The sequence below is a fragment of the Leucopleurus acutus genome (assembly GCF_964270905.1).
Source record: "Leucopleurus acutus genome assembly, chromosome: 21".
NCBI classification, from domain to species: domain Eukaryota; kingdom Metazoa; phylum Chordata; class Mammalia; order Artiodactyla; family Delphinidae; genus Leucopleurus; species Leucopleurus acutus.
The window spans coordinates 17,413,486-17,440,253 of record NC_139163.1 but is presented as its reverse complement, the minus strand read 5'-3'; the positions used below and the strand labels follow the sequence as shown (position 1 = coordinate 17,440,253).

The 26,768-nt window shown below is 40.7% G+C and overlaps 1 protein-coding gene across 7 annotated transcripts in view; it reads right to left on the bottom strand.

The window, feature by feature from the left end:
* Positions 1-22,668, bottom strand: part of MTMR7 (myotubularin related protein 7) — a 100,878-nt gene extending 78,210 nt beyond the window's left edge. The window contains exons 1-2 of one of the 7 annotated variants that reach the window (XM_082863778.1): positions 22,137-22,668; positions 21,886-21,996 (exon numbers count right to left, since the gene is read on the bottom strand). Coding sequence is in view for 3 of the 7 variants with exons in the window: in XM_082863774.1 (XP_082719900.1) it covers positions 16,211-16,234 (24 nt within the window). In the remaining 4 variants the exon portion in view is untranslated. Of the gene's footprint in view, positions 1-16,210; positions 16,363-21,074; positions 21,847-21,885 lie in introns of those variants that run through there. The other 6 variants (XM_082863776.1, XM_082863777.1, XM_082863779.1 and 3 more) reach the window with 6 other exon arrangements.
* Between the last annotated feature and the right edge of the window lie 4,100 nt (positions 22,669-26,768).

The following is a 26,768-nucleotide window of genomic DNA, read 5'->3' as shown; positions in this document are numbered from 1 at the left end:
ATAAATACGGAGATCAAAGGAATAGAACTGAGAGGCCAGTAAAAAACCCAGGCATCTATGGTCCACGCAACTATAGTGAATTAATTTTCCACAAGGTTGTGGAGATAATTAAAGGGTATAAGTCCTTCAATAAAGGATGCTGGGACAACTGGAATCCCACATGCAAAAGAATGAATGTAGACCGCTATCTCACACCATACACAAAAATTAACTCAAAATGGATCAAAGACCTACACAGTGAAAATCTTTGTGATCTTGGATTAGGCGATGGTTTCTTAGATATAGCACCTAATGTACAAGCAACCAAAGAAAAAATAGATAAATTGGACTTCATCACAGTTAAACACTTTTGTGCTTCTAAGAACAACAAGAAAATGAAAAAAAGACCCACAGAATGGAAGCAAATATCTGCAAGTCCTATATCTGAGAAAGATCTGGTATTCAGAATATACAAAGACTTACAACTCAACAATAAAAATATAGATGGCACGTACGCTTTTTTTTTTTGGCCACACGGCACCAGGCATGCAGGATCTTAGCTCCCCAGCCAGGGATCGAACCCATGCCCCCTGCAGTGGAAGTGCGGAGTCTTAACCACTGGACCACGAAGGAGGTCCCTTATAGATGGCACAATTAAAAATGAACAAAGACCTATAATATAACACAGAAGAAAATCTTGATGATCATGGGTTTGGCGATGACTTTGTAAATACAACAGCAAAGGCGTGATCTACAAAAGAAAGAACTGATTAGCTAGACTTAATTAAAATTAAAAACTTCTGCTTTGCAAAACACAGTCAAAAAAATGAAAAGACAAGCCACGGATTGGGAGAAAACATTTGCAAAAGACATTTCTGATAAAAACAACTCGATTAAAAAATGAGCCAAAGATCTTAACAGAGACACCTCACCAAAAACATACAGATGGCAAAATAAGCATATGCTCTACATCATGTGTCATCAGGGAAATGCAAATTAAAACAACAATGAGTTACCACTACACACTGACAAGGACAGCCAAAATCCAAACACTGACAACACCAAATGCTGACAAGGATGTGAAGCAACTGGAACTCTCATTCGTTGCTGGTGGGAATACAAAATGGTACAGTCACTTTGGAAGTCAGTTTGGCAGCTTCTTGCAAAACTAAATACACTCTTAGTATGTAATCCAGCAATTACTTTCTTTGGGATTTATTCAAAGGAGCTGAAAACCTGTACACAAGTGTCTATAACAGCTTTATTCCTAATTGCCAAAACTTGGAAGCAACTAAGATGTCCTTCAGTAAGTGAGTGAATAAACTCTGATACATCCACACAATGGCATATTATTCAGCACTAAAGAGAAATGAGCTATCAAGCCATGAAAAGATACAGAGGAAACTTAAATGCATATTATAAGTGAAAGAAGCCAATCTCAAAAGGCTACATAATGTATGATTTCAACCATATGACATTCTGAAAGAGATAAAATTATGGAGACACAAAAATAACAGAGGTTGCCAAGGGTTGGGAAGGGAGGGACGGATACGTGGGACACAGAGGATTTTTAGGGCAGTGAAGCTACTCTGGATGATACTACATTGAGGGATACATGTCATTATAAATCTGTGCAAACCCATAGAATGTACAACACCAAGACTGAACCCTAATAACCTATGGGCTTTGGATGATAATGACGTGTCAATGTAGGTTTATCAATTATAACAAATGGACCACTCTGGTGAGGGATACTGATTACGGGGGAGGCTATGCATGTGGGGGGAGGGGTATACGAAAAATCTCTGTACTTTCTGCTCAATATTGCTGTGAACCTAAAACTGCACCCAAAAAAAAAAAGTATTTAAAAAAAGGAAAGAATTTGAATAGAGATTGCTCCAAGGAAGATACACAAATAGCCAATAAGCACATAAAAAGATGTTCAACATCATTAGCCATCAAGGAAATGCAAATCAAACAACAATATGAGACCATTTCACACCCACTAGGATAGCTATAACCAAAAAGACAGACAATAACAAGTGCTGGTGAGGATGCAAAGAAACTGGAACCCCCACACAACGCTGCTGGGACTATAAAATGGTGCAGCCTCTCTGGAAAACAGTCTCAAAAGATTAAACATACAGTTACCATGTGACCCAATAATTCTAGTCCTAGGTATATACCAAAGAGAACTGAAAACATACACAAAAAACTTGTATATAGGGCTTCCCTGGTGGCGCAGTGGTTGAGAGTCCGCCTGCCGATGCAGGGGGCACGGGTTCGTGCCCCGGTCTGGGAAGATCCCACATGCCACGGAGCAGCTAGGCCCGTGAGCCATGGCCACTAAGCCTGCGCGTCCAGAGCCTGTGCTCCGCAATGGGAGAGGCCACAACAGTGAGAGGCCCGCGTACCGCAAAAAAAAAAAAAACCTGTATATAAGTGTTCATAGCAGCATAATTCATAATAAACAAAAAGTGGAAACAACCCAAATATTTATCAACTGATGAATGGATAAATAAATGTGGGTGAATATACACAATGGAATATTATTCAGCAATAAAAAGGAATGACATACTGATACAGGCTACAATATGGATGAATCTTGAAAATGTTATGCTAAGTGAAAGAAGCCAGTCATAATGGACTATATAACATTCCATTTATATACAATGTCCAGAATAGGCAAATCTGTAGAAAGAAAAAGTACATTAGTGTTTGCAGGAGTGTGGGGAGACAGAAACTGGAATTGATGGGTATGAAGCTGGGTATTCATAATGGGTATGAAGTTTCTCTTGGGGGTGATGAAAATGTTCTGAAATTAGATAGACAGTAATGATGGTTACACAACACTGTGAATATAACAAAAACCACTGAACTGTACACTTTAAAAGTATGACTTATATGGTTATGTGAATTACTTCTCATTTTTAAAAATTATGCCAAAAGTTAAAAAAGTCATAGGAATTGGCAGAGTAAGAATTTAAACTGTGGTCACTTGACTTCAGAGCCACACTGTCACCCCCACACACACTACCACGCTAAAAGCTGATGTTCATTTGTCAAACTAAGCATAGGTGGAATTCATTCATTCATTCAACAAATTCACTCACTATTTATTCAGCACTGGTTATGTGTTAGGGAATGGTTTTGCTTGTTTTTTTTTTTTTTTTATTGTGGCAAAATACACGTAACATAAAATTTACCATTTTAAGTATATTCAAAGTGCTGTGTAACCACCACCGTTATCCCCAAACTTTTTCATCACTTGAAATGGAAACTTTACATCTATTAAGTAATAACTTTCATTTTCCCTTACCCTAGCCCCTGTTAACCTTTATTCTACCTCTGTCTCTAAGAAGCTGCCCATTCTAGACATCTCATAGAAGTGGAATCACCCAATATTTGAAGCTTTTTGTCTGACTTATTTCACTCAGCAAAATGTCTCAAGGGTTCACGCATGCTGTGGTATATATCAGAACTTTGTTCCTTTTAACGGCTACATAATATTCCATTATATGTATATACCACATTTTGTTTATCCATTCTTCTATTGCTGGACACTTGGATTGTTTCCATTCTTTGTCTATTGTAAGTAATGCAGTTATGAACACAGGAATACAAGTATCTGTTTGTGTCCCTGTTTTTAATACTTTTGATCATGTATCTAGGAGCAGAATTGCTAGATCATACAGTAATTCTATGTTTAAGTTGTTGAGGGACTGCCAAACTGTTTTCCATAGCAGCTGCACCATTTAACATTCCCACCAGCCACGTCCGAGAGTTCCAATTTCTCTACATCCTTGCCAACACTTGTTATTTTTATTTATTTATTTATTTAACAAGAGCCATCCTAATGGGTATGAAGTGGTAGTCCAGAGTGGTTTTGATTTGCATTTCCCTAATAGCTAGTGATGTTGGACATCTTTTCATATGCCTTCATTTGTATATCTTCTTTGGAGAAATGTCTACTCAAGTCCTTTGCCCACTTGTTAATTGAGCTCCTTGATTTTTTTGTTATTGTTGAGTTATAAGTGTATTAGTTTGCTTTGTGAAAACAGATGAAACCAGAGAAAGCAAAGCAGCATCTTTCATATTACAAAGGAACAATCTAGCATACCTTTAAATATTATATTCCTCTCATGCTGAGAAATGTATTTGTTTACTGTCCATCTTGATACATGATAGGCGAAGGTGGAAAAGAACAAAAATTAAACTATTGGGAGTAAATATATTATTTATGTACAAGATAGAAAATTCAATATTCAACTGAAAATAATTCAGGGTTAATTATTGCTTAAAAACGAGATCCATAGGGAACTCTGACCTAACTACAAGCATATGGCTTATGAGAAAATTTTCCAGAATATGTATTTATTGACTGAATTTATTTACATCAGACTATTTTCAAAAGGATTTGAGACCTTTATAAAGTGATAAAAAAGAAACAGTCCTATTAAAAAAGTATGCCACTCTTGTATTGCCATTCTGTAGTTCCTTAAGGGGGTTCCCTGATCCTATTAAGGAAATCGCTTCTATGTCTTAAGAGGCATCTCAAACTCAGTTGTGTCCAAAACTGAGGCCCGGGTTCCCTCTCACCTCGCTTCCCATCTTCCCCTCCTGTAGCTGTTCCTGTCTCAGCAATCCACCCTTCCAGGGCGGGGGGCAAACAACCTTGGTGCTGTTCTTAACTCCTCTTTTTCTCTCCTCTCCTCTCTACTCTGTCAGTAAATCCTTAGCACTCTACTTGTAAATATATTGTTTATTTCCACTTCCACTGCTACCTGCCACCCCCTCTTTCCAGCTTTGCCTACCCTCCTACCTCCATCCAGTTTATTTTTGCCCAAGAGCCTGCTAAATGTTAACTCCGAGCTCGGATTCCTCCTGGGGATCTCCTCACAGCCAGGTGAAAGTCCGCACGTTCTCTGTCCCTGGTCCCCCTCAAAGCTCATTGCCCACGACTGCCCCATCCCTGCCCCTCACCCACCCTGTCTTCCTGTTCCTCCTTGAAGACTCCAAGCACATTCCTACTTCCAGACCCTCTGCTGTCCTTAGGTGAGCGGATGGATGCCTTGTTCCCTCACTTCTAGGTCTCTGCTCAAGTGTCATTTTATCAGGAAGGCTGTATTATCAGCATATATCAATAACCACCCTAACTCACTCCCACCAACATCCCTCTCCTTGAATTTTGCTATTTTTCTTCATAGAATTTTCTCCATCTCACACACACACACACACACACACACACACACACACACACACACACACACACAGAGTGTATATCCCCTAATTAGAAAGCTACCTGGCAGCTACCTGCATTTACACAGTATAGAATGAATAGGGATTCTTAAGGTCTATGACACACCATGTGTTCTGTACCCACACCCAACTCGCACCCGAACAACCAGACTTCAACTAAACTTTTGCTAAGCCTACTAGAAGTGAGGATTTCAAGAAATGCAGGTGGTTTTGAGGAATGCTTAAAAAACTCCTGCTTAACCACAACTTGGAAAACTAAAGAAAAGGTAACTGCCGCTGTTACACGCTAGTGGCGTGTTTCACTGTAACGAACTTATCAGCCTTGCTTTTGAAGTGAGATAGTGTATTTGATTACACAGACTACCTCCCCAATATTGTCAAATATTGGGCAACGGAAGAGACTTTAACAATTGGGCAATAATCTGTCTTAAATCAAAGCAAAATGCTGACCTTGGTTCTTTCGATAAAACCAAACTGCAATAATAAGAAAAAACAAGGGGCATGTTTAATAATCCAGAGGCAGCCTCAAGGCAAGAATGTGAGCAGGGCTGCAGAAGGCCTCGCCCTGGGAGTATAAAGCCAGACCGCAGTGAGAACCCAGACCACACTCTCTCCCACTCTCAACATCCAAACACAAGATAGCGTAGCTGCTGAGAAAACAAACTTTGCAGCTACACTGTCTGGTTCTGCATCCTCACTCTGCCCCTTTTAAGTTATTTCACCTCCATTTCCTCATTTGCAAAATGGGGATAATAATAATACTTACACCTAATAGAGTTATTTCAAGGACTAATGAAATGAGTGCCTAGCACACAGCAAGTGCTACTGAAGGATTTTCTTTCACCAGTACTATTATTATATTGCTACTGTTACAGACAGCCACCGAAAGTATATTCAATCTCACCCATAAGCAAAGCTATAGTATATAAATTAATGAGAAACCACACTTCACATATCATTCTCATAAGAATAAAGGAAAAAAGTTCCTCTGCTACACTGGCAAAGCAGACACAACTCTAGAGGAAAATCTAGCAGAAGATATCAAAAATCTTTAAGATATGTATAGAAATGGAACCCAAAATCACACTTTAGAAATTTAATCTGAGGCAACAGAGAGATCTGCCCAACAATTTAAATTCACTGATGTTTATCACAGTTATTTGTTCTAGTGACGAAATGGAAGCAAATTAACTATCAAATAGTAAGTGATAATAAACTTGGTTAAAAGCTGTGAAATGCCTGAAATTTTAGTCTGCTTGCAACCTAACAAGTTAGCCTGCCGCAGTTTCATGGCTGCTGAGGGAAGACACAAGACTCCTGGGTCAGAAACAAAGGACTTCATTACTCTCTGCACACCAGGAAGCAGGAGCTCCACGTCTGCATCAGGTGCCTACACCCACCCCTCCCCACCTCCCCAGTCTGAGGGGAAACAGCAGCCCAGTGGATGCTGCACTCAGAGCAGCTCTGTGTCCCAGATGAGGACACTCAGAGCTCAGAGCATCATACACGCCAATCTTATAAGAGGGCTGCTAGCAACCCTGACCAACCTTTGGCCCCGAGGAAAATGTTGTCTTTATTACCCGGACAGCAAACAAATCTGCCCTTTGCCCAAGGGAGAAACTATTTCTCTCTTCCAAGGCTGTTTACTATAAAATCACCCTTGAAAAGATAACCTCAGAACAAAAGAACAGAAATGTTTACGACCCACAGAGAATTAACTGCCTCCCAACACTAAATAACTTATAATGCATCCACGCAACGTGAGACCATGTAGTTACAACAAATCACTTTTCAGAAGAATGTTTAATAAGGTGAGAAAAATATTTATGGTATACTATGACATACAAAACACAGACTCTCACTCCCCAAATTACACCCACACACAGGCACAGAGAGACAGAAAGAGAGAGGGAAAACAAATGTAATTTTGTTTTATAACACTTTTCCATTTTTATACAAAGAAAAGGGCTCACAATATACAAAGTTAACAGCAGTTCTTCTTGGGTATTGAGATTGTGCATGGCTTTTATTTTCTTTCTGCTTTTTTTGAACTAAATTTTCTGTAATGTATTACCTTTTTAATCAGAAAAAAAGGGCTTTTAAAAAAATATACATGGATATGACATCAAAAACACAAGTGACAAAAGAAAAACTGGGTAAGGTGGACTTCATCAAAATTCAAAACTTTTGTGTTTCAAAGGACACCATGAAGACAGTGAAAAAAACCTGACAGAACGGGAGAAGACATTTGTAAGTCATATATCTGATTAGGGACTTATATCCATAATATATGAAGAACTTTTGCAACTCGATAATTAAAAAAGACAAATAATCCAATTAAAAAATGAACAAAGGATCTGAATAGAGAGCTCTCCAAAGAAAATATACAAATGGTCATTAAGCATATGAAAAGATGCTCAAAATAATCAGTCATTAGGGAAATGCAAACCAAAACCATGATCAATACCACTTCACACCCACTAGGATGAATAAAAGAGACAGACAATAACAAGTGTTGGCAGGGATACTAAAAAACTGGAACCTTCACACATTGTTGGTGGGATCTTAAAATGGTATAGTCACTTCCAGAAAACAGACTGGCAGTTAAATATATATACAAATATATATACATACTATACACACACACAAAAACAACAATTATTGAAATGGAGAAAGATATAAATAGATAATTGAGGAAAGTAATAAAATAGTCAATAAACATATTTTTGAAAATGCTTCAACCTCACTAGAAATAAAAAAAAATGTACCATGAAATAACACAGTGCTATCCCCCCTTTAACAAATATTTTTCAAATAATTAAGCAATGGTACAGTGAGAAAGACACTATGCCCTATTTCTGAAAATTGATATAATATTTTTGGAAAGTCATTAGGCAACATATATCAGCCATAAAATTGTTCATCTTCCATGACACAGTAATTCCATCTAGGGCTCTAGCCTATATGCAAATAATAATTAATATATAAGATATTCTTCATTATATTATTGGAACAGCCTTATGGGGAAATGGTTAATGCGATAATGACATTTCCATAGGATAAAAAAATCACATAGTCTTCTAAAAGCATGTTTTCAAAGACCACAATAAGGTAAATGAAAAGAAGCACACTACAAAATTGAATTGGGTGATCCTAAATTTCTAAACAAGCAAATAAAAAGTGTGAGTATTCATGCAAAGAAAAAAATATATCAAAAGGAAATATACTCACATATTAACAGTGGTTAATTTCCATATTTTTCCCATTAAGGAATTAAAAGTAAATATACTTTTATAACCTGAAAATGTATACTTTTTAAAATAAAGATGAAAGAGATAACACTTAGTGCCGATGGTATAATGACAGTGAATGACACAGAGAAAGCCAATCTTCTCATGACTCTACTGATCTCTATCACAAAGAGATCTTGCAAATGACATCACTATTTTCAAATGGGGGTATGGAATTTTGAATTATAAGCTGGTGAGTTTGACATTAAATCTAGGCAAGATTCTAAAACGGCTTCTTTAATGGAATTTTGTATGAACCTAGAAAAGGAAACTATCCGTCAGCAGGAGGATTCACTCCATCATTCGCAGGCTACTCAGTTTTTTCTTTGACGAGCTGTTTGGAGAGGTGATGGAAGCCAAGTTTATCAAACGGTAAATGGCACCAAGCTGGGGCAACTAGTGTATCTGTTATCAGGATGGAGAACCTGAGAGAGAGGGTGAACTTAAGCTACTAAGAAGTCACATCTGCCTAATTTAGTTTCTTCCCTGGATAAGATCACGGATGAGGTAATAATAGAGGGCAAGGCCGTTAAACAGTGGATGGTACCCGACTGAGAGGAATAGCAGATGTATATCAGGATCCAAAAACAGTGTTAGGGATTAAGCGAGAAGCTAAATCCAATGAGATAACATTCAACAAAGCTAAGTGTAAGATACTATCATGCAAGGAAAAGGCAGGGGAGACTTGACTTCACAGCTCAGTGTGTGGAGACCACTTCAGGGCTCCCTTCCACAGGCCACTGAGCTGTGGCTCGAGGATATTTAAATTTTAAAAATAGTTAGCAAACTTTACTCTCTCCCAGTTCAACAAAACCTGAAGTAATCATATACTTTTTTTAACTCATTGAGTAAAGTAACCAGGATATAAAGGGACTTAAAACCAAGCCACTGGTTGGTTGCCAGAAAAGCAGGGCTAAGCCAACTACTTAGGTGAGAGGGAAGGATTATGGAGGTGGTGGCATCCTAGGAAATCCTCGAAGGGCCATTTCCTGGAAGGAGGGTTGATGTACTGGGGAACATTCCAGGGGACAGAGCTAGACACAATTACTAAAAACTACAGTGAGCCAGATTTTGACTCAATATAAGGAAAACTTCCTAATGGCTAGAGCTGTCCATGGTCAGCGTGGATTGCCAAGGGACACAGCAAGTTCTCAGAATCAGAAGTAGGGAGCTCGGGCCAGCTGGGCACTGGGCTCAGAGGAAATTCAGACAGGATTCTAGTCTTTTCTCCCCTCAGATGCCTGAAACACGTTCATGTCTTTGCTAACGAGAGTCATCCAAACTCTGCTTAAGACACATGTAATCCTTCAAGAGATAAACTAATTTCTCTTCTATAAAAGGTATAATTGTGGTAAAGAACTTCTCTATACGGAGCCAAGACCTTCTCCTCCGCAGTCCCTTCATTTCTGCTCGTTGGGACTATAAAGAGTTCTTCTAAACCCTGGACCATAAAGAAGCTTTCCAACACTGAAAGATATCACGTAATGAGAATCCTTATAAAGACTGTTCCTACTCTCATCATTCCACTCTGGGCAATAATTAAGAAAACTGTACCAGGTATTTTCCTAGGGGCACAAAACCCACATCCCTATGAGTGGATACAGTTTAAGCAAACCCTACTCAAATGAATAATATGCAAGCATTAAAACAATAAATAGGGAGATGACATCTGAATAGAAAATATATATACAAAATAATGGTGGGCAAAAATTTCAATAAGAGAGATAAAGCATGCTATTTTCAACTATATAAAAAGGGCATATTATCACAAATTAGAATTGAATTTGGAGTGATATAAATATAACTTCATCTCATTAGGCTGTTTTCTAAGAAATTGTTTAAATGTATAACAATAAAAATCTATACTCCCTTTTTTTTTTTTTTTTTTTTTTTTTGTGGTACGCGGGCCTCTCCCTGTTGTGGCCTCTCCCGTTGTGGAGCACAGGCTCCGGACGTGCAGGCTCAGCAGCCATGGCTCACGGGCCCAGCCACTCCAGGGCATGTGGGATCTTCCTGGACCGGGGCACGAACCTGTGTCCCTGCATCAGGAGGCGGACTCTCAACCACTGCACCACCAGGGAAACCCTATACTCCCTTTTGATGTAAACCTAACAATAAAAATCTATACTCCCTTTTGATGTAAACCTATCTCTTCACCCATTTAAACAATTAATCCTAAAGTGCCTAGGTTCTGAATACTACATAAATCATTCTAGATTATTAGATGTATATATAAAGAAAAAAGATTTAGTTGTATAATATGTAAGATGTACTCATAAGTTTCCTCAAAAATTAAAGTTACTATATGACCCAGTAATTCCACTTCCAGAGATACACCCAAGAGAACTGGAAAGTTATGTTCTCCCAAAAAACAAGTATATGAGTGTTCATGTGCAGTGCTATTCATAATAAACAAAAAAGTGGAAATAACCCAAATGCCCATCCACTGATGAAAGGATAAACAGAATGCGGTATATCCACAAAATGGAATATTATTCTGCAATAAAAAAGGGATGAAGCACCAACACCTACTACAAGTTGGATGAACCTAGGAAGGGTTATGCTAAATGAAGCAAGTCACAAATGGCCACAAATTATATTACTCATCTATGTGAAATGTCCAGAATAGGCAAATCTAATAGAGACAGGAAGTAGACTAGTGCTGCCAAGGGCTGGAGTAGGGAACGAGGACTGACTACTAATAGGTACTAGGTTTCTTTGGGAGTGATGAAAATGTTCCCAATTGGATAGTGGTGAGAGGTACACAACACACAAATATACCAAAAAACACTGAAATGGGGCTTCCCTGGTGGCACAGTGGTTGAGAGTCCGCCTGCCGATGCAGAGGACACGGGTTCGTGTCCCGGTCCGGGAAGATCCCACATGCCGCGGAGCGGCTGGGCCCGTGAGCCATGGCCACTGAGCCTGCGCTCCGCAACAGGAGAGGCCACAAACACTGAAATGTACACTTTAAAATGGCTAAATGGTGAATTTTATGTTATTTTAATTCTGTCTCATTAAAACAATATATAATGACAAAAGACATATCATTATATATATGCTATATATTTTATAAAATATATTGACATCCACAAGTACTTAATACTATTAGAAGACTGACAATATGGTACCTAGCATGGGTACAATGCACAAAAGGCCTGGATTACTAAAGAAAATATTAAAAACTGAAGGGCTGAAATTAAGAATCACTCATTCCTTCTATTATCCAATTCTTAATTTATTTACTGTGTGCTTACTTGGTGCCAGAAACTATGTTAGATGCTGTGGATACAGGGGTGAACAAGATGTGATCCTCACCTTCACAGGGCTCCTGGTCTAAAAGGGGAGCTTGACATGAACCAAATAATCACTTGCATATATATAAAACATGTATGTAACAAGGGGCATAAGGTGAAATATGGGTTCCATGACAGAATATATCAATAACAGGCAGCCCTGATTTAGATGGAGAATTGGGCAATACCTTCCTGAGGAAATTATATTTAATCTGAAACTATGAAGATGAGAGATTTAGGCAGGTGAAGAGCAGGGGGATAAGAGTATCCTCCGGATGGAACAGCAATGCAGAAGTCCTGAGGCAGAAAAGAACCTGTCACATGTGAGAAACCCACGAAGGCTAGCTGTGATCAGAGGGTGGTGAGTAAGAAGACGACTGTCACAAAATGAGGCTGAGAAGTAAACATGGGTCTGTCCAGGCAGGCCACTCTGGGGATTCTCACTCTATATCCTGGGTACAAAGGGAAGCCACCCAAGAATTTCAGCAGGGAAGTAACATGACCAATTTGTGTCATAAAAGCATCACCCAGGCTCCCTCTGTGGAGGAGGGATTGGAGAAAAGCAAAGAGGAACCAGTTAGGAGGCTGTGAGAGTAACGGCTCAGACCAGGGTTGGGGGTGGAAAGGAACAAAAGGCATTTTCAAGGTCTATTTGGAGTTTTGGAGGTCATCATATATTCTATTTTACAACTCAAATTTACATGTGTGGGAAAAAATGTCTTCCAGAAAGACCAAAACATAAAAAGTAGAGATTACTTCACCAGGTTCCTAGACACATTAGCATCTATCCCATACTAACCCAAATCCTACAAAACACTTCAAGTTACTTCTAAAAGCCCTGAAGGCTTTAAATATAACTAAGTAACACGTGAACCCAAATTATCCCTAAGTTTCTTGCAGGGTTTTTTCTTACCAGCAAGTCTTCAGAGTGGCAGAGAAAACCAGACAGAGAAGTAGAAACAAAAAGTTCACTGTGATGCAATACAGGTAATGCTTGGTGTCCTAACTTAAACCCAACTGCAAACTAGCTCCTCCTTGAAACATTTTCTTCTTCTTATACAGGAACCATTCCAGGAGAGAAACACCCTGCTTAGTACACGCTCTGTTAAAGGCTTCTGTTAAAAACACACACACACACACACGCAAAGCATCCAGATTATACATGGGTATCTCTCTCCTTACACTGCACTCCAGAGACTGAAGCAGAGTACAGAGGCTGTGATGGATATCGCACAGCTTACAAAGAGTAAATGAATGACTTCACTGTAATAGGAAAACAACTGTACATTATACATGCATTTCCTTTCCTCTTAAAATGAACCCCTGCCAGCCACATGGTAAATACACTTCAAACTCGAGTGTATACCCCTCACAAGCCACCTAAGACGTGAAATCGTACAATATAAGACAAGCTATCTATTCAGCACCCCCAGAATATAACGGAAGCCCAAAACAAAGACGAATATGACCATCAAAAATTATACATTTTACAACACAAGCTCTGTAAGTAGTACGGTCCCTTTTCATTTATACTGTGAAAATTAGTATTGCACTTAAAAATGTAAAATGAAATTGTTTAAAATATCGAATCACTATGTTGTGTAACAAGAACTAACACAGTGATGTAGGGCAATTACACCTCAAAACAAACAAACAAACTCATAGAAAGAGAGACCCAATCTGTGGTTACCAGCGGGGCAGGCTGAACGAAGGTGGTCAAAAGGTACAAACTTCCAGTTATAAGATAAATCAGTACTAGAGATGGAATGGATAACATGATACATATAATTTACACTGCTGTATGTTATACGTGGAAGTTAAGATAATAAATTCTAAGAGTTCCCATCACAAGAAAAAATTTTTTTCTATTTCTTTAATTTTCTATCTAAATGATGATGGATGGTCATTAATTTATTGTGGCAATCATTTTATGATGTAAGTCAAATCATTATGCTGTACACCTTAAACTTATCCAGTGCTGTATGTCGATTCTATCTCAATAAAACCGGAAGTGAAAAATAAAAATTTTTTAATTGTTTTAAAAATGTAAAATAAAATGATACTGTTCAACCTCAAGGAATCATGTCATGTCATCATTTCTACCTTTATCGCTGTTAGGCTTTCAGCATCTTTGAGGGAGTAATGATTTATTACAATATACCATAGTTACACAACTGCCTGACAGCATCTCCAATGCTCCTGCGTGTTAAGACTCAGCTCTTCGGGCTTCCCTGGTGGCGCAGAGGTTGGGAGTCCACCTGCGGATGCAGGGACCACGAGTTCGTGCCCTGGTCCGGGAAGATCCCACATGCCGCGGAGCGGCTGGGCCCGTGAGCCATGGCCGCTGAGCCTGCGCGTCCGGAGCCTGTGCTCCGCAACGGGAGAGGCCGCAACAGTGAGAGGCCCGCGTGCCACCAAAAAAAAAAATTTAAAAAAAAAAAAAAAAGACTCAGCTCTTCTAAGAAGCCTTCCCTCACCCTTTATGGTAGAGCTGATCCTCCATCCATTGCCCTGTCTGCCCACTGTCCCTTGTACACATCTCTCTCCAGATTTACAACTGCCTCCGTTCCAGACCAGGAGCTCCCTGGTCTGGAGCTTCACAGAGCTCACACAGGAGCTTCTCACAGGAAAGGTTCTCCAATGCTTGTGGAATGAAATGAATGAATGACTGGATTGGATCCCCCCCAACCTGTGTAGCTTTTAATTTTTTTCCACCTGCATTATCCTAAATGTTCATGACTCTCAACTCAATGAAATTTCAGACAATTATCCATTTCCCCCCATTTCCTTCTGTTTCCTGACAGAAGATTTATGGTACAGGGTGTTTATGAAAACAGGTTTTAAGAACAAGTGAGAATATTGCTTGATGTTCAGGTTTGCACACATGGCTTTGTAGAGAATGAGTTTGAATAAGGATGAGAAAAGGCCTTTACTCCCAAAATTCATATTCCATAGGAAGAAAAGCACTCAGTGTCATGTCACCCTATCACTACTGACATTCACATCAGACATCATTTTTATCAAGAGCCCCCTTCATCATGACAACGAAAGATGCCCCTGGCAAGGGCAGAGGGAGTTCATGAGTTAAATTCCTCATTCCAGAATAAATTATTTAGCACCACTTAAACCCTGAAAGCTCTGAGCCACCTATCTTGCGGTTTACGGCACTCTCCTCTAAGTTTACAATTTCCCGATTGTGAAGCAACAATTTAATTCCATAGTGCAAAATCAATACAACTTAACTTTACTGTTGGAACTCACATTATGTGGCAAACTGAAAGATTTTATTCTTCCACTGACATAAGACAATCGTAAAGCTGCCTTTATAAAGAGAAACCATTCCGGAATTTAGGAATGAATTTTTCTTACTGGACTTACTGCACAGCAATGGCCCCATGAGATGAATACGATCCCTGGGGCCTCCTAAGTTCCGCCCACTCAGGCCCAGCTTTGACTTCACTGTCAGGACCTAGATTTTGAACAGGAGATCATCCCGGAAACGCAAGGCGCTATAGTGGTAGTAACAAGAGACAGCCAATAGGTTCCTGAAATAGGTTTTGTCACTAATTTAGGGTTTTTATCAGGAATGTCGATCACCTTTTTCGCTCTAAATTTTATTACTAGTACAACCATGAATAGTAAGGTTTGGTACAGCGGTCAACGTTTCCAGTGTTATTTAACTGAAATGATCTGGGACCAGTCGCTTTTGTTGAGTTGGCAAGATCTGGTGTTGTTTAAAACAGACCAGTGGACGAATCTGTAAGCTGCAACCCACTGGAAAAGGCAAGAAGATGGAAGAATTGATAATATTCAGCCTACAGCGAACACTGATCATCTGCTCGGTGCAAGGTCCACTGCAGCTGATAGCCTGAGGACCAAGAAGCAGAAGGGCGAGTTGGGCGGGTCTGAACCCTTAGATTCAACAAGCTTCCCGAGTGCATTCAACGCACCTGCACGTAACTCGTTTCCTTGCACCTGTTATTAAGAAGGCTTGTTTCTCTTTCAACTGCTCAGAGCAGCCAACAGGAAAAAAAATTTTTTAAAGCAGCAACCTAGTGCTAGACCAGAAGGAAGCGTTTATCAGCCTATCAGCAGCCCCATTACTCTACTGGCAGTTAGGCTTCCCTCCCGTCCAGCCCTCTGTCCACTGAGCATCCCCAAGGACAAGAGGTTAGATCCAGCAGCAGCCAAGGCTAGGCCTGTGAGGCAGCAAGAGGAAGCCCAGCCTCCCGGCGAAGCGGGAGAGGCTCCGGCGCCGCCTCCTCCCTCGCTCGCTCGCGGTGCCAGTTCGGTCTGCGCCGGACAGGGAAGCCGGGCCTCCAGTCGGCTCAGCATCCTTCCTCTTGCTCCCGCTCTCCCTCCTCCGCCCGCGCCCGTAGCACCAACCTTGGGCGTGCGGATGTGCTCCATGGCGAGCCCACGTCTGCTGGTCCCGGGCGGGTGAGGCCTCACGTACCTGCGCGAGTCTGCAGCGCGGCGGGAGGGACGCGGGGAGGGGGCTTCGCGCCCGGGAGCGGGCGGGTCTCGGGCTTAGCTCCGCCCTCAGGTGCGGCGGCGCCCGCGCGAGGCAGGCGTGCGGGCCCCGGGGCGCCCGCGCGGCCCTAGAGCGCGCGGCCCTAGAGCGCGCGGCCCTAGAGCGCGCGTCTCTGCGCCACTGCCACCTGCACCGCCTGCCGCCGTCCCGCCCCGCCCCTTGCCTGGCTGCCTGGTTAGGGTCGCGGAAGCCAGAGCCGCTCGCTTCCTCTGAAGAAGGGCAGCCAGCGTAAGACTGTCGGGTTACTGTTCCCCGAGACACAATGGGGGCCTTGCGGTGGCTGTGGCCTCTTGGAGGAGAGATGGAACCAAGCGCTGCTCCACACCGCCCATGGGCTTCCTTCCAGAGCGTCCCAGGATAGGTGGGACTTCAGGGTGGGGCGGGAAAAAGGCTGCCACAAACACTCCAGATCCAGTGTGGCCTCTTGGGCCCTGTCTGTATATTTCATCATAGGCGGCAGAGCATTTGGGATGAAGGTGGAAATAGCAACAGTGTTAGCGCCCGAGAAAGTGCTGTTAAGGCAGGCATCTCACATCAACCTGTGACTTTACCGTTGGAAGAGACACTTTCCCTTGGCACAGTACTGGATGCTCATTTGACATCTTCACTTAGCTCTAACTAACTGAACTGTAAGATATAGATAACAAAGCATCCATTATAAAGCATCATTCTTCCATTTATGATATTAAGAGTAGTTGTTGCCACTGTTAGTACTAAGCCATTTGGAAAAGCCAAAGGGCACCACCCACCCCCGCCTTTTTTTCTTGCAAACCTGTGTGTAAAGGTTTACCATAACTAATTATTTCATAAAACTGTTCGTAGTTCTTAGAATAATATCTATCCAATTTTTTCCTAGCTCTTACTCATCTCTCTTTTACCTGGATTGTAAATTCTTTGGCTGTAGACATTGGTTTTTTTTTAATCTCTTTTTGTCCAGTCCATGGTAGGCACATTTCAACCTTCCAAATAAATGTTTATTTAATCAATACAGTATTGCATTTTTTTAAATTTTCAGGTCCCCTTCACATATCTTTTATCATTTCATCCTCCTTCCACTCTGGGAGGCAATTAGGACAAGTTCAGTAAACTGATGTTTGCATATGGCAAAACTGACCCAGAGTATAATTTCTTGTTACTAAAAAACACCAGGAATAGCGTCAGGAGCACTCTGGTTCCAATTCAGCCTCTGACCTCATTCCACTTATTAGGATAAGTTAACACAGAATAAGCTAGAAATAAAATAACAATAGGGAAAAAAATCTCTATAAGTAAACATTTGGGTTTGAACTAACAGTTCTCTGAGGAATCCTCCTTGACTTGACCCCCAGCCCCGATCGCTATCCAGCTTATTAGATCACAAGCTGTGTTGACCCCAGACAGCCACTCTGCTCTTTCTCACTTTCTCTGCACTGCCTCATGCCCCCATGTTTCACAGCTTCTCTGAACCACCACCCAGTGGGGCAGAAGAGATTGAACAAAGCAGCAAGAGCTGGTGGGCAGTGGAGTGAGAGAAGCTAGAATACACGTTGATCCTAAGTAGGGCAGAAAGTGAAATCAGCCATTCATTTAGTTAAGAATCACTGATATTAATTTACTGACGGTCATGCACAAGGTACCATGGCAGATGCTGGGAAATGGAAGGGAGACCCAGAGGAGGAGGATACCAAGTTCCATAACAGTGATATGGATAACACCAAGGAAGTGAAAAGTAGACCAGTAAGATGGCAACAGAGCATGTGGAAATGCCAAAAGTAGCCTCAAGGAGATTGACCTGCTTCCTACATTTTCCATGTTAATTATATGGAAAATAATAGGTGAACTCAGGATCATATACCTAATGCCTAAAGTTTGCTACTGTTGCATTTGTTATGAACCAAGGATCATGTGGATAACTGTTGCACCTCTGAGTGTTCACAGAGCAGAAATCTCTCCATCTGGCACCAGAACCAAGAAGTAAGAAGGGGAGAAAAAAATGTATTCTTCTAACACTGCGTGATTTGCAGAGGGATCCGCATCCAGATTTATAGCACATCAATTTACTTTTTACACCACAGAGTCACTTTGCCCAGTGGGTTGGAAGATGGCTATTTTTTTTTAAGCTAGCATTTGTGAATCCTGGATGGAAAATTCAACAAAACTATTTTCACCATCAAGCAAAACATCAGACAATAAGGTTAAGACCTAGTTACCTGCATATTCGTCAAACTACTTCTTCCCTTGACAGCACACAATATAGTTGCCCTCATTTTACCTTTAGTGCTCATGCTTCAGTGCTTTTCTACCTCTGTGAAAATGGTAGATATTTAATTCTCCTTTCCCTCACGGGCACACAGGAGACTATGCTTCCCCACTCTATTACTGTTGGGTGGGACCGTGGACCAGGGCCGTGGAAAGTGACCTGTGTCATTTTGAAGCCAAAGTTCTGCAAAACCTCTGTGGCCCTCCAGCTTTCTCTTCCCTTGTCTTGTTCTTTGGAGATCTTATCTTGAAATTATAGAGAAAATAATGATGATAAATTCACTCTGAGTATATAACGTGACTGTGGCCACAAACTATTCAGCATTAGATTGACATGAAGAGAAAAACAGGCTGTTTCTCCAAGTCCTTACTTGGAAGGGAGCTACTCTGAAGTGTCACAGCAGATTCTTCTGAGTGAAAAGAACAGCTTTTTGTAGCGGTGGTCGTTGCATGAAGCCACTGAGATTTAGAGGTTAAGTTTTGTACCTACCCTCGCCTATGCTGACATTCTAAAGAAGGGACTCTGAGAGTCAAAATAATATACCTCCTGTGTCTCTGATCTTTTCTCAAGGGGGTTGATAATGTCATTAAAGAGGTCTGATGACACATGTCATCTCCAAGACCTCAACTTTATCGTGTGTTACCAAACTTCTTCTGCAGAACCTCTCCTTAAGAAATTTTTATCACACAGATAGTCTAGTTGCAAATAATATTACTATAGGAATTTTTATATCCAAACTTGATGTTCACTGGGAACTTCCCCCAATGCTGTGCTCTTCAGTGGCGTGAGGAGATGTGGAGGCTTCTCAAACACTGGCAAGACTTTTTCTAGAATTCTTACATTTCTCCTGAGGCAACTAAAACTTCTGATTTGGAGTGAAGCCAAGAACTCTTTCCTCAGGAGGGTAGCATTGCTAACGATTACAAACTCAGTAAAATCCTATTCAGCACTGCTAAGCCTCAGCGGTCCATGAGGATATGAGTGGAGGAGGGCACCCATCTCTATACAAGCCAAGCCTCAGCTAGAAGCAGGCTAGCTACCCAATAGGATAGGGTTAGAGCCGCATTTGGGGCTCTGCCTAGAAAAAATAACATCCTCACCTCCAGGATTTTTATAAAGCCAATGATGCCAAATACCAATGTCTTCTTTGGCCTCGCCCTATGCCAGACATAGAGAATAAGCACTCTGTGGATTGCAGGCAGCTCTGCCCTTTTTCTAGAAACCAAAGGGGACACTCTGGACCAGCATAAAAGGAGCTCTTACTCTATGAACAGGCCAGGTTTTAAAATAGACTCGCATATTTTGTTCTCCCTCCAAGAAGGCACATCACTCAAACACAAGTCTGTATCCTCAGAGCACTTACTGTTTATTCCCTTCCCACTGCTGTCCCTTCAACCATCATTTTGATGCAGACAATTCCCATGTCAATATTTCTACTCCTAAATTCTCTCCATACCTCACATATGATATTTCCATCCACCTGTTGAGTACCTCCACATGGATGTCCCATCAATGTCACAAACTAGGTATGACAGACAGGCCTATATTCAAGTCACAGCTGCAGCATGGGCTAGCTGTGTGACCTTGAACAAGTTTTTGACCCCTCTCAGCCTCAGGTTTCTTACCTGTAAAATGGAGATAATGATAATATCTGTATTACTTTCTTTTTCTCAAGTTGAGGAGTAGATATCTATATATAGAGATAAATATCTATGTATATATATCATTATTTCCTGTTTATTTGTATATGCCTGAGGTAGTCCAAAATAAAAAATAAAATTGATAGCAAAAAATGGGGCATAATTACACCTCCTTCTTAGGATGGATGTGACAATTCAGTGAGATCGAGCATATATTTTGTGACTAATATTTATTGATTGTCCTCTGTGAGCCAAGCACCGAGGATAAAGTGTGAACCAAAGCAATCACAGTCCTGCCCTCAAGGCGCTTCCGTCTAATAATATCAGCTACTATTATTATTATCATTATCTTCCACCTGATACCAAACCTCCTGTTGATGTCATTATTTCTTTTGTTAATCTCAATCACTCAAGTTCAGAGCCTTTGAGTTGTTTCTGGCTCATGTCCCTCACTGGCCCCCATACCCAGACAGATGCAGATTCCTCATCCACAACTTTTCCTCAGCTGATCCTTCCCCTTCCTTTCTCACTGCCATTGCTCTAAGATCCTCATTGCTTCTTCCCGGCTGGAATATTAGCCTCTGCTGCCGGATCAATCCTCATGAAAAGCAATTCTAATCATCACGCTCCAGCTTAAAAACTTTCAGGTGGTTTACAATTGCCTTTTAATTAAGCACCATCTCCTTATTCTGTCATTTAAGGCCCAGTCACATCCTACCTTTCTCTTTTACAAACTCAGCAAAGTTAAGTCACTGGCACTTAGTAGGTGCTCAATAAATAGTTTTTGAATGTATCACTTAGTCAACCAATCACTTTCTATATCCTGCATTTACTTACCTTTATGTCTTTGTTCATTACTATTCCTGTGTATCAGATCCCCTAGGTTCATTTCAAGATTCACTTCAACATTCCCTCCAAATGCAGTTCTTCCAAAATAACTCTTGTCTGTTCATTCCAATAAGCAGAGATCGTCATAAGCAGTTTATTTTCATCTGGAAGTGTAATTTTATGCATCTCTGTCACAACTTATCCACAGGGGACCTTAATCAGTCCCCTGTTCCAAGAATCACGCTGGGTCACTACACTGACAATGTCATGCTGGTCGGATGGAATGAACAGAAAGTTGCAGGGGTCCAAGATGCCCAAGAAAAACACACATGTGTCAGAGGATGGGAGATACATTCTGGGGAAATTCAGGGTCCTGCCATCTCAGTGAAGTTTCTAGGATCTGCAGTGGTGAAATAGCTTCTCCAGCATGAAAGGCAAGTTGCTTTGCTTTGCGGCCCTCTAGCCTATTACAGAGTTGGCCATCAGGCCCACCAGCTCTGACTGGGGCCTTGGGTAAGAAAAGGGTCTCTAGCTGATTTGAGTTGTGGTGGAAACAGATCTATGACAGTGGCTTTTTGACCCCAGCAGATCCAAATACGAGGAGGTGATAAACATTAAATGAGGTCATAAGGGTAGGGCTCTAGTCCAATAGAACTGGTGCCGTTATAAGAAGCGGAAGAGATCTCTCTCACTCTCTCTCTCTCTCTCTCTCTCTCTCTCTCTCTCTCTCTCTCTCGCTCTCTCTCTCTCTCTCCCTCTCTATCATATGAGGATACAGCAAGAAGGCCGTCATCTGCAAGCCAGGAAGGAGAGCTCTCACCAAAAACTTGGGGGACCTTGATCTTGGACTCCCCAGCCTCCAGAACTATGAAAAATAAATTTCTGTTGTTCAAGCCACTCAGTCTGTAGTATTTTGTTATGGCAACTCAAGCTGATGAATACAAATACATAGAGTGGTTTGCACTGATCCCAACTTGACACAGATATTTAGAACAACATAATTTATGAAATGTAAATATTTCAGGCTTCAGAAACTTAGGAATATAAAGGCAATCACATGAATATTAATACCTAAAATCTCAACAGCCCTAAGCCTCCATCTTCATTATATAGAGTCCTCTTCTTCCTAATACTTGCAGAGGAACCAATGTGTATGCACAGCCAGTCCTGGTGGCTCCCTGCTGCATTGCTAGCCAGGGCAGGATCCTGCTGCAGCAGACGCAGTGAGAGGCAAAAGATGCTGCTGCTCTTGCTGCTGGGAATCTGCTGTTCTCGATGCCAGGGAAGCTGTCATGCTGCCTCTGTCTTCTGATTCAAAAATCAAACTTGCACTCAGTTTGGAGGATTTCTCACATCAAAGATGTACAGTATTCCAGAGTATAAGAGTTTTCTCCTTTCCCCACCATTGTTCCACTCTGGGTCTTCGACAGCTTCATTCAGTGCCAATACTCAACTGAGACTTCGTCCTCTTGTAGTCCGTCACTGCCATTGTCAACACTGCTACTCTGTGGTCATCGACACCTACACTGCTGAAAACAGGCTCTTCTCAAAGTTTGTGAGATTGTGAAGCCGCTATCACACTCCAGCGCGGGACATCTGCCTACGGCAGATATTCTTGTGAAATGAAAGGTAAGACCTTCTTATGAAGCTCATTTAGGGTTTGTCCAAAGCAGAGCTCCTGGGTTGCCAAGTGTCAGAGTTCACAATCTGTCAATACGTGGACATTGCCGTTTTCCACCAGGCGCCGAAATGGAATGTTTCTGAGATCAGTCAGAACCTTGGACGCAGAACCACCACACTCCCTTTCCGACATCAAGCCCTGATGCTAGGACGTACCTTTTATTTTGATCCCGTTTTCAGTCGTGATGAATTTCTCTCTCTTTGGATGGAGTTAGGTTTTGTGGGGCAAGTTGATATCATCACAGGCTCCGTAATTCTTCAGATTTTCGCAAATATCTGTGCAGCATTCAAGTTTTTGTAAATTCAGGATGTTCTTCAGCTCCCATGAAAATAACAGTATTCCAACGGACCCCTAGGGGACAGGATTCTGCCTAATCCAACAATCTGGAAGCATCTGAGCTCTAGCTCCAGTCCACCCAAGACTCCCTGTCACATTTTGGTTGGTGAAACATTAGAAGCAATAAATATCAAAAATAAATAGAATTTTGGACTTCCCTGGTGGTGCAGTGGTTAAGAATCCACCTGCCAGTGGAGGAGGCACAGGTTCGAGCCCTGGCCCGGGAAGATACCACATGCCACGGAGCAACTAAGCCAGCACACCACACTACTGAGCCCCTGTGCCACAACTACTGAAGCCCGTGCCCCTAGAGCCGGTGCTCCACAACAAGAGAAGCCACCACAATGAGAAGCCCGTGCACCACAAGAGTAGCCCCCGCTCGCTGCAACTAGGGAAAGCCTGCGCGCAGCAACGAAGACCCAACGCAGCCAAAAATAAATTAATTAATTAACTTTTAAAATAAATAGAATTTTAAAATAAAATGTGGCTTGGCTGTATGTGAAATACTGTATGAGCTTGAAAGTATTTTTCCCAAAGGATACTTAATGACATAGAAAGATGCTCATAACAAAATTTTAAGCCAAAAAGCCAGATACTAAACTGTATATACAGTGTGATCTGAGTTGTGTTTCAAAATGTGTATGTGTATATGTGAAAGTAAAGAGAGAAAAAATAGAAGAAAAAAACACAGGCATAACAATTACATCTGGGTGTAGATTTGTGGGTGATTATAATTTTATTTTTTTATATTTTACAAATATTTACATTGCACATTTTAATAATTACAAAGAATGCGTACTTTAAAAAGGTAATTTCAAATAGAAACAAGTAATAATAATCACATCATAGTGTCAAAAGTCAAAGCAAATATTTTTGTGGAGAAAAAATTTATTTTGTTTTTTTAAAAAGACTACTGAAGAGCTGAGAAAATTTTAAGTGTATACTTCCTAAAATTTCAGGTCAAAAATCTTTCTGAAAAGTAATCATTTTTCAAGGATAAAATCTGGATTATTTTCCATAAGGAAACAATAAAAACAATATCCCAAGTGTGTAACAATAGCTGGAAAAAGAAAAGAGGAGGGCGCTCCCTCCTGACTTGTAAGGATTTTAGCAATGCTGTTTTTACAACCAAAAAAAAAAAAAAAAAGCCCCAAAGATTTTTCTATGAAGTACAATCAAGCTTGGAGGAATGTTCTGTGCTTAAAAGCCAATGTTCTATAAAAAAATTACTTAACTGACTTTAACTTTTAGTAAAAAATCTGAGATGTATCTTTGGTGTTTGGGTCATACATAATTAATAAAACTTTATCTTAATCCCCTTCTTTTTAAAATTTAGATGCAGATGCTAAGTATTGGCAAAATACATATGAACATAAATCTCATAGCCAGGACAATCTGAGACTCTTAATAAACAGATGTAAAAGTTGTTCTTGGGTTACATTAGGGTTTCTTGTGGAGATAATGAGTAATTTTGAATGCTGGCTCTGCAAGGGAATTTTTCCATCTCTTCTTTGGCAGAGAGGATATTTTTGTAAACAAAATCAGTGAACAAGGTTTTGTGCAAGATGGTGAACTAAACACGGATTTGATCTGGCTCTAACTGGCTGAGAACCACCTATGTTTGCATTTGCATTTGACAGATGTGATTGACTGTCTTGCCACGGCAAAGACAAGCCTAAAGAGCTTGAACACGGCACAAGATAGGAACCCCATCATCTGCAGGTAGAACAGATCACATTTATTTTCAGTGTTTTGTTCCTGATCATTTGGTCATTTTTCAGGGAGTCTGCGTGAATAATCGCCAACTTAGGAATGAATTATAGTCCAAGAGTCGCATTGTAAGAAGGCTGTTTGGTTCTCAGATTTCACAAACAATGACAATTTCGGGGCCATTCCTCAGAAAGGTCTGCAAACAATGGTACTAGTCGTCCTGTTACTTACACTGTACTAAATTCCCACGTATGACTTTACATCAAAACACATAAGGAACATTGCATTTTAGGAATAGACCTCCTCCCTCCACCTTAGAAGCAGGAGGGGCCACTTCCACAAGCCCCAGAGCAGCCTTAAGTGATGGGGTGCCAATGGAAGTGACTTCTCTTGAAGAGCAATATCTCAACTCTTTCCTCTTTACATTATTAGGTTAAAGAGCACCTGGAAGTCATAAAGTTCTTTAGGTTCTGTGGTCTTTGCAGACTATGAAACAGTATTCCACCAGGATAGAGGATTACATATATATAACTCTATGTGTGACTATTTTTGCAGTCATATATAGAATATCTCAACCACGATAATGTGTCAATAAAAGATCTGCTTTGTAGAATGCTCCCAAATTTTATGGTCATATTTGTTAGCAATTTGTTCATTCATTTTGGTCTTGGGAATAGCAAACACAAAAGATTTTAAGAACATTTATAGAAGAAAAAATTTAAAGAGATAATTCCTTTTCCTGAAAATTGAGAAAGATTGATCTTATTCTATTTTAACTGATGGCATCCTGGTCCAACTTTTGAAAGCGCTGTTTAAACTCTAAAAGTCTGAATTAAAGAACAAAGGAGAGTTGAGAGAGGTAGGGACTGACGCAACAATGATTTCCCATGACCTTATATTAATGACCACCTTTGTATGCCCAGGATCCCTGAAAACCAAAGCAGGACACAGACTCACAATTGACTAAACAATAGAGCTTCCCTGACTAGAAAGTTTTAAAAATCACAAAATTCCCTAATAGTGGTGTAAATGGATTATCATTCGTCTCTTTTCAGGATACATAACGCATATGCTATACACCAAAAAGCAGGACAAGTACATAGAGACAAAAAAAATTTTTTAAGTAATTTCTTATCTCAATTCTAGTTTGCTCGAGTTACTTGAAGTGACATCAGTGTGGAACAAAAGCAATTTCTTTTATTCTTAGGAAGAGAAGCTTACTAGGAAAAAAACCGCATAGGATTGAACAAGAGAATGTGACGATGTTCGTTGACTCTACTGAAGTATTTATTGTGTGAAAACTGAACACCTGACTTCTTTGTGCTTTGAAGGAGGAAACAGCTGGCAGAAGCTCTGGGAACTTCCCTAGGCCTTCGGATCTCTGGAGTGTCTCCAATCTAATTTCCAATCTTTAATTTTAAAGATTTTCCATTTCTACCATTAGTGCCCTTCAACTGTCAGTCCTGAGCTTCAACAACCTATTTCTAGCATTTTGTACATTTTATTTCTTTACATTTTCACTCACTATTTAATACATACTTGATAGGCTTAACCTCAAAAGTCCATGTTTCTAACTCAGCTAAACACCTGACCATGACTAGTTACTTACATCTGCTGCAATTGTCATATCACTAGTATTATTTTTTTACTACTAATTATTTAAAATAATGGCAAAATGTATTAAATATTCAAATAATTGTACAAACTCTCCTGGACAAACCAAGAAAACAACACAGTTTAAAATACTATGCCGGGCTTCCCTGGTGGCGCAGTGGTTGAGAGTCCGCCTGCTGATGCAGGGGACACGGGTTCGTGCCCCGGTCCGGGAGGATCCCACATGCCGCGGAGCGGCTGGGCCCGTGAGCCATGGCCGCTGAGCCTGCGCATCTGGAGCCTGTGCTCTGCAACGGGAGAGGCCACAACAGTGAGAGGCCCGCATACCACAAAAAATAATAATAATAATAAAAAGTAAAATA